The 18,592-nt window shown below is 48.8% G+C and overlaps 1 protein-coding gene across 1 annotated transcript; it reads right to left on the bottom strand.

Annotated features, from left to right (window-relative positions):
• Positions 1–11,745: 11,745 nt before the first annotated feature.
• NOG (noggin) lies at positions 11,746–14,547 on the bottom strand. The gene has a single exon (XM_020785997.3). It carries the CDS (start codon positions 13,460–13,462, stop codon positions 12,752–12,754), a length of 711 nt encoding a protein of 236 aa, XP_020641656.3. The 5' UTR covers positions 13,463–14,547; the 3' UTR covers positions 11,746–12,751.
• Positions 14,548–18,592: the final 4,045 nt, after the last annotated feature.

The following is an 18,592-nucleotide window of genomic DNA, read 5'->3' as shown; positions in this document are numbered from 1 at the left end:
CGGAGGAGGGACGGAACCAGCTCAGTGCTGAACCTCCGGTCCCTAACCCTGAGAGCCAGCCGAGGAGGATACCATGGTCGATGGTATCAAAGGCCACTGAGCGATCCAGGAGAACCAATAGAGTCACACTCCCCCTGTCAGTCTCCCAGAGAAGATCATCAAGCAGGATGACCAAAGCTGTTTCACTCCCATGGCACAGCCTAAAGCCTGACTGAAATAGATCTAAACTATCAGTGTCATCCAAGAGTGTCTGCAACTATCCAGCCACTACTCTGTCAGCCAATTTGCCCATCAAAGGCAAATAACGGTTAACAGAGTCGTCTTTTTCAGGATGAGCCTGACCACTGTCTCCTTCAAAAAGAAGGAAAGATACTCCTCCCGCAGGGAGGAATTGATGATCTGGCAGGCCCATTCTATAGTCCCCTTCCTGGCTTTTAAAAACCAAGGGGGGGGGCACGGGCCCAATTGAGAGGAGGTAGGCTTAGAATGTGCAAGCACCTTGTCAATGTCATCAGGCATCATCGGGTAAAATTGATCTAAATAAAACTGGACCAGACGGGGCACAAGACATTTCACTCTGAATTATTGCCTTATGAACAGATGCCAGGTCCCTGCGGATGACCTTAATCTTTGTTTGAAAATGGGTTGTGAACTGGTCGCATGTTGTGGTATCCTGTTGGGCCCCGGATGTCATCTGGCACACTCTATAGAGTTCCGCCTGTTGATTAGTAGCTTCACCAATCCATCTCACATTATAGGCTTTCTTAGCAGTCTTGATGGCATTACAATAGCGACCGGAGATGTGTCTAACCACAGTCCTATTGTCATCTGAGAGAACTTTCCTCTAGATACTCTCTAGCCTTCTCCTAGCTTGCTTCAAGGCTCACTGCTCCCCCGGTGAACCACGGGGAGTCACTAGCCCTCAAAAGGAGAGGCCCAGGAGCAATGAAGTTGATTGCCCAGGTCACTGCAGATTCTATTCAGAGACCAGGGGTTTCAACACCCACGCCAACCAGCTCATACCACCCAAGGCATCTTAGAAACCAAGAAGATCTAATAGCCTGCAGGGATGGATCATCCTAATCGACCTCTCCCCATGAGGGTTTTTGTTGTTGTTGTTTTGGTCTTTGCCAGGCCTAATTTCAGTAGATAATGATCTGACCATGCCAAGGGCAACAGAGTCAAGTTGGTTGCTCTCAGATCTCCTTCATCCTGGTCTGTAAAACCAATAAATAAATAAATGAATGAATGAATGAATGAATGAATGAATGAACGAACAAATAAATAAATAAATAAATAAATAAATAAATAAATAAATAAATAAATAAATAAATAAATAAATAAATAAATAAATAAATAAGGTCAAGTATATTTTTCATTCCCAGGGCATGAGCAATTGTGGGAGTGCATGGAGATTTATGGTGTGCTAACTGGTTCTTAAATCCTTGAAAATATACCTTTTATGATTGATGGATGACAAACCTCTTCAGAAACACTGTTACATGGTGCTTCTTCAACCACAACTGACAAACCAGTGAAACTGTACTAAGTCTCACCCTTAGATCTCATCCTGCCTTTAAACAGTCAGCTCTGTTGAAAATATTACAATATACTGAAACAACTATTTCCTTTCCACCCTTCAAATGTAGTTGCACTACATTTTCGGGACTAAAATTGGATATTTTGATTTCTTTTGCACTTGTTCTATTTTGTTTCTCTTTTCCAGCACATCATTTTGCCCTCAATATTTATTTTTACCTGAAATTTGTTTTAGCTGAAGCAACCATTTCTATTAAGTTATAATTTTATAAATTTGTTAATAACAGTTTTATACTGTCACAATTTTTCATGAAAAGGGGCAATTTATGGTTTACCTTTAAAGAATGATGGAAAATGACTGCCATCTGGAGGCCCCCAATGTCATTACTTGAAATTAATTGATGAAAAAATGTTAACAATATTGGAAGAGGGAAAGGAGCAAACTTAACATCTGCCCCAGACTAAAATAAATAAATACATCTTCTACAAGGAAGTTGCATCTTTTCTCAAGTCTGTACATCCCCAGCCTGAAGCCTGCCCATCTGAGCTTGTCACTGGGGAAAGCCTTCCAGACACCAGTTTCTATGGCAACCCAATCTCATTTGTTGCTCATTTGCAGTAAGGATGTGTGAATCAGGACTTTTCAGGCGCATCAGGTTCTCCTAGTTTCATTCTAATGTTTGTTTTGACTGAGGGTCTGTACTGGATTTTAAGTTTCTTTTTTGCTGCATGGAAAGTTGTAATTCCTATGATCAGTTTTCCAAAACACGTATTTTGATGCACATTTTCCAAAAACATATGTATGTATTCTCTGTTTTTAAAATAAACATTTTTTCCATGCATGGCTTTCAGTTGTATCATTTTCATGAACTTTTGTTGGTTGCTGCATTCATCTCTTTGGAGCTCCATATATGTGTGATTTTCTGGCCACATATCACGAATGGGTCAATTTCAAGGTTCATAACTTCTAAGATTGTAGTAAGTTGTGAATCCAAAGAAATGTATGTTTTTGTTATTTAGTTGTTAGGTCTTGTCTGACTCTTCGTGACCCCATGGACCAGAGCACGCCAGGCCCTCCTGTCTTCTGCTGCCTCCCAGAGTTTGGTCAAATTCATGTTGGTCGCTTCGATGACACTGTCCAACCATCTCATCCTCTGTCGTCCCCTTCTCCTCTTGCCTTCACTCTTTCCCAACATCAGAGTCTTTTCCAGGGAGTCTTCTCCTTGGAAAATAAATGTATATCCATTCCTAAATTCCAGGCATGTTGTGCATCTTCCTTTTTAACAACAAAAGGGGCATAAGTGGGCATCCGCAGGACTGTTTCAAGTACACCTGATTAATTATTTATTTTTTTTGTGATATGCACACTTGCTAAGCTTTTGGCCTCCCCTATCCTGTGGCTGCAGATTCTCATGCCAAATCACAAAAATAGTTTGTCGAGGGCAACGGTGAACAGCCTTTCAAGAAACCAAAAGCTAAAACCAGAGCTGAGAAACATCACTTTCTAAAGACTACAGTTCCCTGAATCCCTCAGCCACTGTACGGCCAGTGGGATGTGTAATCCAAAAAAGTGACTTGTCCAGGCTGTGTCCAAACCCTGGTTCAGCTCATAGAACTGAGGCAATGCTTCTTTGCTTCTTAGCCGAGAAGCGCATTGCGATAGGCCACTGATACCCAGCCTTGAGTGCCCAGATGTTCTTGGACTACAACTCCCAGAAGCGTTCACCACGAACTGTACTGGCCAGGATCTCTGGGGGTTGTAGCCCAAGAACATCTCTGGGACCTAAGGTTGGAAGGTGAATCTTATGGAATGTAAATCTGATTTACTAAAGGTATAGACACCAAAGTTACCTCATGCTTTTGTATGGATATCCTAATAAGTACTGGTTAGTAGCCTTAAATTGCCCTACTTGGTATGTGGTTGAGGTCTGGAGAGGTGGGGAGAGAGTTCCAATTTCAACCTTTGCTTGGCAGTTGAAATCTATCTCTCCTTGTCTCCTTGCTTGGCTTGTGAGGGAAATAAACGGTGAAGCCTGCCTCCAAATCTGATTTCAAAAAAGGAAGATTGAAATAGATCCAATTCAGCCGCCTTGGCACATCGCAAAGATCCTCATGGGCTTCCATGCCCCTGGAGATGGTGCCGGTGATAGGGAACCTTGGCGGGCAGTCAGAAATGGGCCCCAGTCTTCCATTTCCGGTGTTTGGCATTTGTTCCTAGCACCACATAAGCGCGCGCGGGGGGGGGGGGGGCAATTGCTTTCTGCCGCCAAGGCCGTATTGGTTTGGCTCCCTTGGCCAGCTCTGGAGTTACAGTTTCAGGATGATGAGATCATGGTAGCTATTTCAACTTGGGAGTGGAAAAAGTCGTGCCAAATGTCTGAGCTGAAATATCTTCTTTTCATACCAGACCCCAAGGTCTCAACCGGCATGACAATGAATGCCGTGCTCTGCTTAGGAGGGTGCCAGCAAGCAGCAGCGCTGGTTTCCTGTTACCTTCCAAATACAATTCATGCTCTAAATAGCTTCTCCCACCTTGCATACCGGAGTGACCCACCTCCTCCTTTCTATTCCTTCATGCCCTTCAGAATTAACCAAGAATGCCCCCCTTGATTATACCATCTGGGTGCCAAGTCTACACCACAAGGGTACACAGAAAGGTTTTCGCAGTGGCTGCCTAGCAGCGGTGGAACTGCCTTTACCTGGAGACCGGCCAGGCTCTGAGTCCTGCACATTTTCTAGGAGGTGTTCTGTTTGTTTCTTTTACTGTTTTTATTTGGGTTGAGATTGTTTTTAATAACTCGCTCATTTTATATTTGGGCTATGTGTTTTATTTATTTCACCGGGATGTTCTTTTAGATCCCAGTACTCACTTTCCCAGTATTTACTGGATGAGCCTGATGAGGCGTGTTAATAAACTAGTGGAAGCCCCCTCCACCACCTCCTCCTCCTCCTCCCAGGACCTGCATTGCCCTTCCTTCCAACCAGCGTGAGGGACCCGCCTAAGCAGAGGGGGGTTGTTCAGTCTCAAGGGGTAGCCCAAGACATTTGGCCACCAAAGGCAAACAACTCCCACCACTACAAATCATATCAAATATTGTTGAAAATCCATATTTAAAAACTAACTGGGAGGAACCCCTACTGCACAGCAGGCGTTCTTGTACAACCATTGTTATGTCCTCCAACCCTTTGCCACCATTATACTCTCCCTTCTAGCATCTTCCACTTAAGGCAGCTGCCTCATTGCCCGATGGCAGGGCTGGCCATGAAAACTGTGCCTGCAGGGGAGGCTGTAGCAACTGTGAACGGTGTCAGGTGCTAGAGTGTGCTGTTTTGTAATACAGGTAAGATCACACCCTTCAGATTGTTGAGCATATTCTCCACCGTCTCCATCACTTCCACAAGTGTGATGCTGATCAGGAGTGAAGAGGTGTACTGTGAGCACCCTGACAGGGTGCAACTGAGGCCTCATGAATTTTAGTAGAGCTTAGGCCCAAGTGGGATTTAAACCAGCCTATGGCCCTCCTTTCCCACTTCCTGTACAGAGACATAGCTTGGAAAAATTGCTTTTTTACTACAACACCCAGAGTCCCCCAGCCAGTTAAGCTGTTAGCCATAGTTGCTGGGGGATTTTAGAAGCTGTAGTCATGGATATCGATGCAAAATAATTGGCGGGGTGGGATCTTTCTCTTGGTGAGGCCACCACAAGAGGCCCATTTGGTGGAGACATGAGAAGGGGCCTTTGTGACAGCCACTCCGAGGCTTCTTGAAGTCCCTGGATGAAGGCCAGATGAGATCCCTTGGAATCATCCTTTTGTTGATGGGCAAACCAGTCTTCATTCAGGCAGAACATTGGTAGTTTGCTGCTATAGGATTTTTTTTTCTTTGTGCATTTGCTTATTTCAATCGTCGGATGCTGCTGATTTGTTTTATTGCTGTGTGTTTAATTAGGTTTTATACCAGCTCATTTTAATGATACGCAGTTCTATTATCTCCATGAACAGAAATTCTGTTTTTAATCTGTAGTTTATTTTAATGACTCCTTTGAGCACCTGTTTTAGTAAGAAAGTGGGATATAAAAGTAGCAAATAATAGTAAATATTAAGAAATAATATTGTGTATATATGTTGCAAAAATATATGTCGTTTAGTCCTGGGAGGAGGAGGGAAAAGAGCTACTAACTTCAATATGTACCCCAAGGGCATATTAAATGTTGGGACACTGCAACTGCAGTTAAGCAAGAGCAGTTATTTAGGCAGCTCAAGAAGTATTTTGAAACCCTCTTTCAGAGATTTTTCAGTTATTGACAAGAAAAGAAGAGCTCAGACATGAGCAATCAGAACATAAAATGAGCCATTGCTTGGCCTGCAGATGTGAGTCTAAATCTGTTAGCTAGGATAGATCCATTAAATCAACTGCTGAACACTTACCGCAGATTCCATGGTCTACTCTAGTTTGTGGTCTCAGTGGGATACTCAAACTTGCATTTCTACTTGCAACCAACCAACCACCTGCACTCAAGTGTCCATGACAATGGTGGCATCCTAACTGAAACTTGCAGAGAAGGGAGTGAGCTAGACTGAGAAAGGTTGTTCCTTGCCTCCCATGTGTGACTGAAATTACATTCTTCTGAGGCAGCCTTCCTGGGGCCCAGAATTCAGAACCACAACTCCCAGAATTCCTGATCCACTGTGGCTAGGGGCAGTTTATTCTCTCTCTCTCTCCTTATAAGTTGGGGAAGGTTGTTTGTGGGAAGTGGTGAACCGGGTCTGGAATGGAGTTTCCCAGCCCAATCCTTCAAGTCTTAAATGAACCCCCTTAAATTGTGTACAAGCCCCCTCTGTAGTTTCAGGACTTCTCTAATGCCACTTCAGCTAGCTCACAGGGCCCTGAGGGTGGAAGTCGCTGAAGGTCACATTCCCATCTACCAGCACCCAAAAAGCTTTTGGTACCCTCCCCCAAATTGGGTCTTCAAGCCTTTTGGTCCGTAACTCCCATTATCTCTGACCATCAGCCTGTAGCTGATGGGAGTTGTGGTCTGGACCTTCTGGGAGGTCCCAAGGAAGAGCGTTAGGCAAAAACTTGGATGGTGGGAAGGCATATCCTTAAGCATACTGTATGTGCCTCAGGGCAGACTCCCACCACTTCGTTTAGGTCACACGGCACAAGAGAGGGAAGGGCCACCTTGCCTGCTTCTCTCTGGTAGTCTTATGGCTGCTGTTTGGCTTTCTGTCTTTTGGGTCGTTTGGTGCCTTTGAGGTGGTAGAGGAGAAGATCTTGGCTTTGTTTTCAAAATGCAGTTTCCCTGCCTACTTTATAGTTATGAGTGGGGAACCTTTGACCTTCTCTTTTGAACTGCCATATCTGTCTTCCCTTTATCATGGCCAACACTGGCTGAGGCGCTTGGGGAACTGAAGTCCAAAAAGATATATGCAGGGCCAAACATTCCCCAGACCTGCTAATGGGTCCCCATTATCACCCACATCCAGGAACCTCCGTGCAGCACAACTGTTTTAATCATATTAAATATGTGCCATCAAGTCAATTCTGACTAATGGAGACCCTTTTTGGGGTTTCCTCAGTAGAGAACACATGGAATTAGTTTACCCTTCCCTTCTTTTGGGACTGTGCAGCTGGCCCCAAGGCCACACAGGCTGGCTGCTTTAGAGAACAGTAAAGAAACGGATCTGTTTTATTTGGGTAATTAATGCATAGCAGACTGAATTAAATTATGTTCGTGTCTAATCCTCTGAGGAGTTCATCATGAAAAAAAAGCAAATAAATATGTATTTGTATTACCAATGCTCCTTTGTAAGCATGGTTCTCTTTCCCAGACCCAAAAGCAATAACCTAAGAGCACCGCCTGTTCAACAGCTTCTGAAATTAAAATTAGTCTTCTTTGCCCTTCCTTGAAGTCCTGAGGTATCTGACCCAAAGTATATTCTAAATGTGATCATCCATCCAGTATGTCTTTCAGGCGCCACTAAGATTAAATGAAAGAATCATAAGACGTGGGTCTTTAACTTTTAATCCTTTTACAATGAACCTTTACATAGACTTTGGGGCAGGATGCCTTCCCTGTGAGCGAGAGTGCCTCTTGTTCCTCTGCACCAAGTTAATGAATACTCCCAGCGGTTGGGTACCTGGACCCTCACGACCCTCTTCCCCCATCGGACTGGAAGAGAAAGTGGAGTGCAGAATGGGAGGTGGGAAGAAGAAGAAGAAGAAGAAGAAGAAGAAGAAGAAGAAGAAGAAGAAGAAGAAGAAGAAGAAGAAGAAGAAGAAGAAGAAGAAGAAGAAGAAGAAGAAGAAGAAGAAGAAGAAGAAGAAGAAGAAGAAGAAGCCGCCACCGCTGCCACCATCTGGGAGGAAAGCTGGGTTCACCAGGGAGTGAATCACACACTTCCAATAATAAACATAATAGATTCTTTTTAGACTTAAAAAATATCTTTGACTCCAAAATAATGGAGAATACAGTATTTATTTATTTATTTATTTATTTATTTATTTATTTATTTATTTGATTTATACCCCGCCTACCTGGGCAACTCGTTCACTCTTGCCCTCTCTCCCCCTACCATCACCCATTGTCTCTCTGCCTAAAAAAGGATGGGTGGAGTATCCCCGCTTCTGAGAGTTAATTTTTTTTAAGAAATACTCCCCCAAATACCATGACTCCAAGTAACACATGACTATGTATGAGATAAACAACTCTGTAGCTACTTAGAACAGCAGTTCCCAACGTGGGGTCCCCAGATGTTCTTGGACTACAAATCCCAGAAACCCTAGGCAGCACCGCTGGTGATGAAGGCTTCTGGGAGTTGTAGTCCATGAACATCTGGGGACTCAAGGCTGGGGAACAGCTGACTTGGAACATTCATATCCCAGTCTAGCCAAACCAAATCAATCAAGCTTTCCTCTTGGGCAAAGGTGTCTTTTCAGACTACAGTTTCCAGTTTTGGGCAGGTGGCCTTGCTCATCACGGGAGATCTGGGAAGTCATGCCCAGGAAGTATTTCTTCCAAAGTCTGCAATTGTTTTCAAATAAATACTCGCATTTTACGGACCCAGGATCGTATGGAAGGCGATCTCAGACTGAAAGAAGCCTGGACCACCCAAACCACCTCTGCCTCCACATCTGTGCTTGAGGTGGCCTGACAAGTCTTGAGACCAGCCATTTACAGGGTAATCTTATGAAGGTCTACTCCTATGGAAGACAGGCCTTACTCATAGCTAAGCAGACCTCTCAGAAGAAATGAATGCCTTAAGAGGTAAAAGGCAGCATGTGGAACAACTAGTGAGAACATGATATATGCTCCACAAAGACACAGCTTTGTAGCCCCTTGGACCTTCATTCCATGTGAACTACATGCTAGTGGAGACACACGGAATGCCTCCTGCAAGGGCTTCTCAGCTTGATCAGGCAACCCTTGATGAGAGGCAGCGGAAAGGGCAAGACTCTGCTTTTATCCAGTCCAGAAAACACGGCCCTGGAATAGGCCCTTGGAAATTCCTCCATGGATTATTTGAGGGCTTGTTTACATTCATCTGCAAGGAATCAGAGCTAGGAAAGTGATCTTTTTGGAGGGCAACCCCCAGAATGGCCCAGCCCAGCAGCCATGCGAGTGAGGTACTCTGGATGCTTCCTCCCCCCCTTCCCCTTCCCCTTAGGTCATTCTTCACTAGCTTTGCAAAGAACCACAGGGTGCTGCTTGATTGGAATATCCAAAAGCAGGGATCACCACCTGTTAGGTACAACCACCATATATCATTTCTGTATAAGATTCAGAGTTCCACTGATTTTTTTAAAAAAAGTCTCTGAGGTTTTTCAATCCAGGGTGGGGGGATGATAAAAAGGGGAGAAAACCTCATTATGAGAAATTAGCCACTGCCCCTCTCCTGTCAGGTCCTTATGTGGCATTCACCTAGCTTCAAGGTTAGAGGGCATGGCTTCCAGACAATACCTTTTATAGGAAAAGTATTGACCTGCATGGTGTATGGAGGAGAGACAGCTAGTTGGTTGACATGGACCAATGCATCTGCCTGCAGTTTTGTACTGACTTTCGGGCTGTGGCTATGGGGGCCATCACAATGAGCATTGGCATTTCAGTGTTTTCCCTACAGAGTGATAGTAACTCCCACATGGACTGGAGAGGGGAAACCTCAAGAAACTCACTGAGAAGAAAGAGAATTGAAATATGCAGTGTGGATCAGTGTGTTTGTCCTTCACTGGCTTCTGCCCACAAAGGCCTATGTGACCCCCAGAAAAAATTCATGCTCTTTCCCTCCCTGCACCACCCTAAACTTTATTACAAGGGACCAATTGACACCTCATCAGTCACCTTCCTCTAACCATTTAGCCCAGGTGTGCACAGCATCACCAACTTTGATGGAATCTTTACACAACTAGGATGCTGAGCCATGATGTTAAGCCAGGATATCCATGCTGTGAGAAGAAAAATCAGCAATATAAGATGCAGATCTATAATTCAGAAAGAAGATGCTGAGTGGGCACAGCTCCCGGCAACAGAGATAAAACCCTGGAATTATCCCTTTTCAGTTTTAAAATAGTTGCCTCTAACATGAATTAGCCGGCTAAGTAAATTGATGATTGAAATCCAGTAGTAACCTGCAACTAGAGTAAGGCCATTGAATCACTGGAGATTTGGCAAGTCCATTCCCCGGTAAATTCCATTGATTCAATGGGCCTTTTCTAGTTGTGATATATTATTGGATTTGAGCCATGGTCTATATGCCTTAGTTCCACATCGAATGGAGGGGAGAACAGCATCCTACCTTGCAGGGCTTTTGTTGGAAGTCCTGAAATATAACATACCTGAGCTATAACCTGTACACTTCAAACCAAAAACCATATGCAATGCATGTCTCCTGAGTGCAGTATCTCCATGCTGGCGGAAATCAGCACCTGTTGGATTTTGGTGTTTCACCAGCCATGCCCTCCTGTAAAACCTGCGCCCTGGATCTCTCCAACCCGCCCGCGCAGGACTCCAGGGTGCGGGCCGGCGAGGCGGGCCACCACGGTGCGTCCCTGCCCTCGGAATGAAGCCGTTTGGGAGACCTGCCCCGCTCGCCTACCTCTGCGACGGCAGCCCCCAGAAAGAAAACCTGAAGTTTCCTCGTACCGCCCTTCGCCAGCAGACACGGCAGGCGGGCTGGCAGGTCACGCGGGCGAGGTGCCCCTTCGGACCGACCGAACTGTCGGGGCAAGAGCTGCGGCTAGCGCGGATTTTAGTACAGTACCTCCGGCTGCTGTGTGGACGTGCTCTCCGAGGGGCACCCATTGACTTCCCCTGACGTTAGCCCCCCCCCCAACATGATCCGCCTGCCTAGCAAGGCGTGGTGGTGGGAGTTTGTGTCTAGCTTTCCCGGGAGTCCCACGCCGGGACGGGGCGGGTGGGAAAAAAGGAGTCTTTTGAAGGGAATTGAAGGCAAGGGGTGACGATGGGCGGGCCGGGGGTGAGATCGCGCCGGACGAGCCCTATCTGCCACTTGGGCTTCCCGCCCGGGCCTCAAAGGGTTAAGCGAAAAGGGGCGGATGGGCCGGGAGAGGGGCGCTGGCGGGCGGGCTCCCGCCCGGGATCGGCGACTGTCTCCAGCCGGCGCGAAAGAACGCGCCGCCGCGGGTCAGATTTCAGCCGCCGCCTCTCTCCCCCCCCGCCCCTGCCCCCGCCCCGGACCACAAGGGTAGGTGTCAGAGACACGTGGCTCCTTGTAAAGGAGATGTCAAAGCGGCAAGCACGCCGCCCGCCCCCGCCCCGCCCGCGTCTGCTTGGAGGCCTTCCAGGGTAGGTGACAGCCAAAGGCGGCGGGGGGGGGGGAAGAGACGGGCCAGCCCAGCTCCCCATCCTCGCTCCCGCCGAACCTTTCCCTTCCCTCGCCGAACCTTTCCGAACCGCCGCCGCCGCCACCACCTCCCCGGCGCGCAACGCTCCTTGCTTGGCGAATCGCGCGCCCGTCGGAAACTCGCTTGCTCCCGAGTAAACAGGGCTGGGATCATCAGCGCTATGATCAAAGGGGCGGCGTTGCTCCCCCCCGCACCACCACCACCACCACCAGGAACAGCTACAAGGAGCGCTGACCTCCGGCAAAGTCCCCTTGGGAACACCCGGGGTCGTCTTGCGCGCCATCCGAACCCCTCCTGCGCCTCCCCAGCCCCGCCACCAAAGAGACTCCGGGGGGGAAGGGACGCTCTGGTTTTAGTGGTTGATTTTAATTCTGAACCGAACTTTTGACTACAAGAGACGAATATAAAGAATAAATAGCAGGCTCTTCCATTTACATAGGGTTAAAGACATTTTGTTTTCCAAAAAGTTCACTATATACAGTAACACCGCGTCCTAAACTTTTATTTTAATAACAATAATAATAATAATATTTTGAAGTCTATAAAAATTCACACTCAACTCAGTCATACATTTTCCGAAGAATGGAAAATATCTTTATATATATATTTATATATTTTCTTTTCTTACCAGAAGTTCACGTTTCTTTAAAAAAAAAAAAGGACTTCGCAGAGGAAACAAAACAAAAGCGCGAAGTTTGCAGGGGGGGTTGCTTCAAAATCACCCCCCACAACTGCTTCTCTCTCTGGAATATAAATTAAAGGGAGACGGGGCCAGGGGGGGACAGAAGGATACCGTAAAGGGATATGAAGGGCAAAACTCTTCCAATACAGTAGACGAGGAGGGTCCCGTTGTTCCCACTGACCTTTTCAATGGGAGACTCAAACGGGGGCAGGACGGGAAGGGAGGAATCTCCGTTACACACCCATCCGTCCGCATCCACACGCGCACAGGGGGCAACACGCGAGAAGCGCGCCCTCCCGAGCAGGCCGCATCTCGGGCCACACGTGCGCTCGCCGCAGCCACCACCTCCTGGTTACATTCCCCGACCCCTGGCCGTGCAGTGCAACGTGTGAACTTCGGGCCGCCTGGTTGGAAGTCGTCGACAGTCCGTCCGAGTCTGGTTTATTGGCGGCCGGGGACGGGGAGATGGAGAAGGGTCCCGAGGTTGGATTGAGTTCGCGACAGGACGGGGTGCCGTCGAGGAAGGAGAAGAGGAGGGCGCCGGGCCTCATAGGCACGCGGGGGTCCGGCAGCCGGGCGCCCTGCCCGCCCCCTCCCCCGGTTCCCCTCGGGTCCGCCGCTGCCCTGCCTGCTTCTCTCTCCCTCGATCTCCCCCCCTCCCCCCGCGCCCTAGCAGGAGCACTTGCACTCGGCGATGATGGGGTACTGGATGGGGATCCACGTGCAGCGCTGCCCGCCGCGGCGCTGGCACCGCCACCTCAGGATGGTGAGGTGCACCGACTTGGCCGGCTTGCAGACCATGCCTTCCGGGACGGAGCAGGACCTCTTGCTGAAGCAGCTGCCCACCTTGACGTAGCGGGGCCAGAAGCGGCTGCCCAGATCGTTCCACGTGTAGAGCACCGGGCAGAAGGTCTGCGACCACAGCCAGAGCTGCAGCTTCCGCCGCAGCTTCTTGCTCAGCCGGTGCTTCTTGCTGCCGCCGCCGCCGCCGCCGCCCTGGGGCGAGAGGCCGCCCCCTCCCTCGGCGAACTCCAGGCTCTTGATCTCGCCGGGCATGGCCCCCGACGGCCGCTGCCGCAAGAGCAGGTCCAGCTCGGCCAGGTCGTCCCCGCCCAGGCGCTCCTCCGGCAGCGAGACCGCCATGAAGGCCGGGTCGAAGTGGGTGCCCAGCAGGCTCCGCAGCAGCGTGTCGTTCAGGTCCTTCTCCTTGGGGTCGAAGAGGGGATCCGGGTGCTCGATTAGATCCACCAAGGGCAGGTTGTCGCTCGGGGCCGGGCGGATGTGGAGGTAGTGCTGGCAAGCGCCGGGCGCCAGCCGGAGCCCCAGGAGAACCACCGCGGCGTAGAGGGTCGCCGCCAGCCACGGGGGATGAGGCTCCATCCTCGGCAGGCGGGGGCGGGGCGGGCAGGGCTCACCCGCAAGAAGTCGGCCCCGGCCCCGGCATCGGAGGAGCCGCCGGTCCCGCAAGGCGTCGTCCCGCGGGCTGGATCCGGCGGCCCGCGCTCCCCCGCCGTCGGGTCGCGCCGCTCGTCCGCCTCCCCCGCTCGGAGGAGCTGCGCCGCCGCTGCCGCCTGTCCCGGCGCTCGGAGGGAGGGAGACGCCGCCCGGCAGGACCAAGCCCACCTCTTGCCCGCCCCCCCCAAGGCCTCCCTCTGGGCTCCCGGGGCCGGGCGCTCCTCTCGGGCTCCGGCGCTGGTCGGCGATCGCGACGGGGCCCACGCAGCCTGGGCGGCCAACTTCACCGCCGCTTCTCCCGTCTCCCAGCCGCCGCCGCCGCCGCCGCGCACGTTGGCACCAGCGAGTCTGCTGCTGCTGCTGCTGCGCGGGGATCCAGCGCCTTTAACTTTCCGGCACTTCCCGCTCCATCGCTATGGAAACCACCGACTCACTTCTCCTTTTTTTTCCAGCTCCTTTTTCAAAGAAAGGGCGCAGAGGGTGCCCCCGCGGCCGGCGCCTTCAGCCTCGGCTCGAAAGGCTCTCCCCTCCAGGTGATGCTTTCCCGGCGACTGGCAGCCGGCGCGTCGCCTCCCGGGCCGCCCGCTCTTCAGCAGTCCTCCGCGGCGGGCATCACCACCTCCGCCCGGCCGCGATCCGCAAAAGTGACCCGGAGAAAGGGCTGCGGAAACTCTGCCCAGCTGGAGTGCCACCGGGCGAACTTCAGAGGCAGCCGGGCTGGGCAGCTTTGCCGGGCGCCGCCGTCGCGACCATGTGCGCCGTCCTCCGGGCCAGTTGCTCCTCGTTCGCTCACTCGCTCGCTCTTTTACTCGGGCACGCACACCTCCCTCTCCCCTCCTCTCGCTTTTTTTTCCTGATTGCCCCGCTACCTGGCCGCGGCTGCATTTATCGGCGCGGCTCCGCACAGGAGCCCGTGATGTAATTCATAAGCGCTCTTGTTGGCTTCCAGCCCGAGAAGTTCTCCGCAGACGCCACCTCGGTCCGAGCGTGAAATTGCTGCCTAATACTCACTCGGGCTGGGGGGGAGCGCCCTCTGCTGGTGGTCGCCCCACCGAGGTGTCCTGCCTCACCGCCCTCCCCCCTCTGCCTCGCTGTTGTTCCTTTTTCTTGCCTTTTTTTTTTTTAAATCTCCAAGCGGAACAGATTCAGAGCAAGGAGGGAAAACCGGTGAGAGAAACGTTAAGACACCGTATGCTTGCCAGAAAATAGCAATGACTTGAAACGACTGATGAAACCCGAAGAAGAAAGTGCAAAAATAGGATTACAGTTGAACATTCTGAAGAGGGCTGAACATTCAGGGCTGACAAGGATGAAATTGAAAATTCTTAAAAGATTTTCTGTACTCTTTGGAGACTGCGGTTAAAAAAGCCTAAGACTTGAAAAGGCAGCTATAAAAGAACTAGAACTGAGAACAAAGCTAAGACCACCCATAGGGTGGTATTCCCAATTGCTGTGTATGGTTGTGAGGAAAGCCAACAGGAAAAAGATCACTTCATATGAATTATGGTGCTGGAAGAGAGCTGGGCGGATATTGTGGTGTGCCAGGAAGACCAATGAGTAAGTCCTGGATCAAAGGAAGTCTGAACTCTCACAAGAAGGTGTCTAAACTGAGGCTATCATAAGCAGAGAAGACTCAGTGAAAAAGACAATCATTCTAGGCAAGGTAGAAGACAGTACTGAAAGAGGAAGACTGAATAAGAAATGGATTGACTCACTAAAGAAAGCCACAGCCTTTAATTTGCAAGACATGAGAAGAACTGTTTGTTAATGACAGAATCTTTTGGAAGTTAATTCATAGGGTCCTAACTTGGAAGCAACTTGGTCTCACATGACAACAGAAACTTCCAGCATAGAGAAGCGACAGGCCTGGTACACAGATACTACCAGGACCCCATCATGTCCTGTTTCCTTAAGGTTCTTATTTTCTTCAAAGAATGACTGTGAATCCCTTTTCCAAAGAGGTATTTCAGTGAAAGCACCACAATCTATGGTTCTCTGTTCCCACCCTCTTTCCTGGAAGCATTCCAGACCCACGACAAGGCCGGCTCTCCCATGAAGCAGAGGGAGGCAGCACTCCCAAGGACCAGATGCAGACTGAAACCCTGTTGCATAAATGGTGAGGATGTCACCGCCTGCTAATGTTAATCTTCATTTTAATTTAATTTAACACTTCATCTCCTCCCACTCTTTCAGTGTCTTAGGCTCCCTAGGGACCTTTTTTGCCCTGAGGAAGCATCTGGGAGCCTCGGAATATTGCGAAATGGCCAAACCCAGTTGAGGCATTCTGGGAGTTGTAGTCCAAATAATAATTCCCTTCCCCCCCATCTTTGGTGGGACTTCACTATCTAGGAGGAGGCCTATTAAGTGCTGGCCCTGCTGTGCCTCCTAATGGTTAGAAGCATCAAAGCAACAACCAGGTGGATGGGAGTAGAGTGTGTTTCGCACCAGAGGCTGGTAGCCTACAGCTGTACATCAAAGACACTTAGAACTAGTTTAAAAGATAACCGTTCTCACTGTTTTGGAGAAAAAGAGAAGTCCATAATTTGTAAACCTCCATAGAGTTGTAAAACTCTTAATTCCTTTTGGTTGCTGATAACAAATTACTTGCTTTAAAAAAAGTGCCTCTATGCTCCACTCATATTGCTGCTCTGTGCTGGAAAGTTATGGGATGTTCTGGTGTCCGACTTCAGAGCAGTAGGAAGTGTTGCACAAACTTTTGTGTGCCTGACACTGGTGCAAAACATACATAACAAAGAACCTAGAAAATTATACCCAGAGGCAGAGACTGGGGAGGCAATACATTTTAAAGGGTTAAAGTCCTGTCTTGTGCTATATGGTTATTCACAGCTTTGCTGTGTTTCAGATATCTTCCCAGGGAAGGATAGTCCATTCAGTTGCTTGATCAAGAATAAAGCATTTAGTTGTTGCAACTTGGGTGTAAATGGAGCACAAACAAACAAACAAAAAATAAAGCTTTTTTTGCCTCTGCAACACATGCACTCTGCAAAACATGCACCCATCCTTCTGAAATTTGCATTTTTCCTGCCAAGGGACACCTATGCCTCGATGTATGCCGGTTTTCTTGAAAATCCTTGCCACCACCATCAGAAACCACCACCACCCACAAAAGGTTGGTTAAATAGTTCCCTTTCTACTAGCCACACGAGAGACACCCCTTGCTCAAGACCACCTGCACCTGCGTACATTGGCACTGGGCAGGCTTCACCAGCTCAGAAGGCACAACCTTATCTGTGCATTTCATCAAATTCTAGAGCAAGAAAACAACGTTGCTTGTGCTTTGCTCCTTTTGAAGCTTAGAATGTCTAGGCTACGGGCATGGAAAATGAGCACCTGTTTGTCTAAACTTGGTCAAGCTTCATCTATCCTGAACAAAAGCTGCCAATTTCACTCAGTTCCCCCTGTTTGTAGTAGTTTTTTCTTCTTCTTCACCCAGTGATAGTTGACAGGGAGGTGGGAATCTGGAGAATTCTCAGAGCAAAGTTGTTATGCAGACCTAAGGAAAGGTAAGTGGCCTTCAAGGTGGTCTGAGCCGCAGAGACTTTGTTTTCTGAAGTACTTTACTGGGCCTGGACCTTTGACGCCCTCACCCTAGCAGAAACCACCCATGCCAATGTGGAAGGATTCTATCATGATCCAATATCACCCCAGAAACCCTTAGTTCTAGGAAGAACAGTGATGATGCCCACTCTTGTCAGGACAGTTGGTCTCGGTATAAATCAAAGACACTTAGAAGAGCTGGAACAGAAAATCACACTAGAATTTTTTTGTGGCAGAATCACACCGTTGTTTCTGAATTTTACCTCTGGCTCTCTTTGGCACAAAATGTACCCCTTCAGAATGCCTGATGGAGTGCTTTTCTTGTGAAATCGCTCCACATACAGAAAAGTAGCATGCACAGGTCCTAGGATGAGAGTCCGTGGAGAACAGTGGACGGAGAACTTAACTAGGCCTCAGGAGACCTGGGTTCAGATCTTTGCTTAGCCCTGGAAACATCCCTGCAGGGGGTGACAATGGCAGGCCACCCCTTGAATATCTTATATCCCTCAAAAGCTGTGTCAGGGTTGCCCAAGTTGCCATGATGACACATGACAGCGGCAGGGTCATAGAATAGACTTCTTTCTACTTTCTGTGCATGTGCAGGCAAGTTTTTATTCTCATTCCCTCCGCCAACTGGAGGACTGTTATGTAGCCTTCCTTGGAAAGACAACGGTGCAACTTTGAGTGTCTAGATGGGATCTCAACAATCCATCCAATAAGTCTGCATAACAGGCCATATAGGAGGGAGAAGACTCTTAATGCTGGGTTTCTATTTGTGTGCAGACTGTAAAATCAGTGTGCAAGAAAGGATATTGAGGATGGGTGTGCTTGTGGATCGCTTCCCTTCTGTCACCCTCCTTGAGTTAAAGGCATAGCACCTATAGATGGTGGTGGGCAAACATAATCTAGACTCTCATGGCATTTAGAAGCCTGGATTTCTATTGCACCAGTACATTGCACCAATAGTGAGATGTGTGCCCCAATTTACAGAAAGCAACAAGTATAGTTAGGGAGCAAGTGGGGTGTACCCTTTTTCTTTCCCTACCCCCTCCCACCTTGCACCGAATAGGGTTCAAGTTGTGACACCTCCATTTCAGTGTTGGTGATCAAGTATTTGGTCATGTCAACAGTCTCTACGACTCCCAAAACATTTGCAAATGTTTCATTAGGAGAAAAGGGTGTGTGTGTAAATGGGCATAGAAAACACGCAGAAGTCATTTTGCCAGCAGAAGAGCTATGGCATCATGCTAGACTTGCTCCTCTTAAATAGCAGACCCACCACTGTCTTCAGCAAAGACAGCTACACATGATTAATCCTGAGCATCTGTTGAAGTCAGTCATAGGGGTCAAGTATTTTGTTGAAATGGGACCTTAATAGGTACCTCTGTCCTTTCTGACCTGTGAACAGCTCAAACGAACTATACTGTCAAAGGAAGTATCTCATGGCCCTAAATGGTGTGCTGGAACATCGTACCTAGTATTAGAGCATAAGGGATG

The sequence above is a fragment of the Pogona vitticeps genome, chromosome 2 (genome assembly GCF_051106095.1).
Source record: "Pogona vitticeps strain Pit_001003342236 chromosome 2, PviZW2.1, whole genome shotgun sequence".
Classification (NCBI taxonomy): Eukaryota; Metazoa; Chordata; class Lepidosauria; order Squamata; family Agamidae; genus Pogona; species Pogona vitticeps.
This window is presented reverse-complemented; position numbering and strand designations above follow the sequence as displayed.

Bases quoted from the DNA above. Each gene is read 5' to 3' on its own strand.
- NOG (XM_020785997.3), bottom strand. From the start codon at position 13,462: ATGGAGCCTCATCCCCCGTGGCTGGCGGCGACCCTCTACGCCGCGGTG.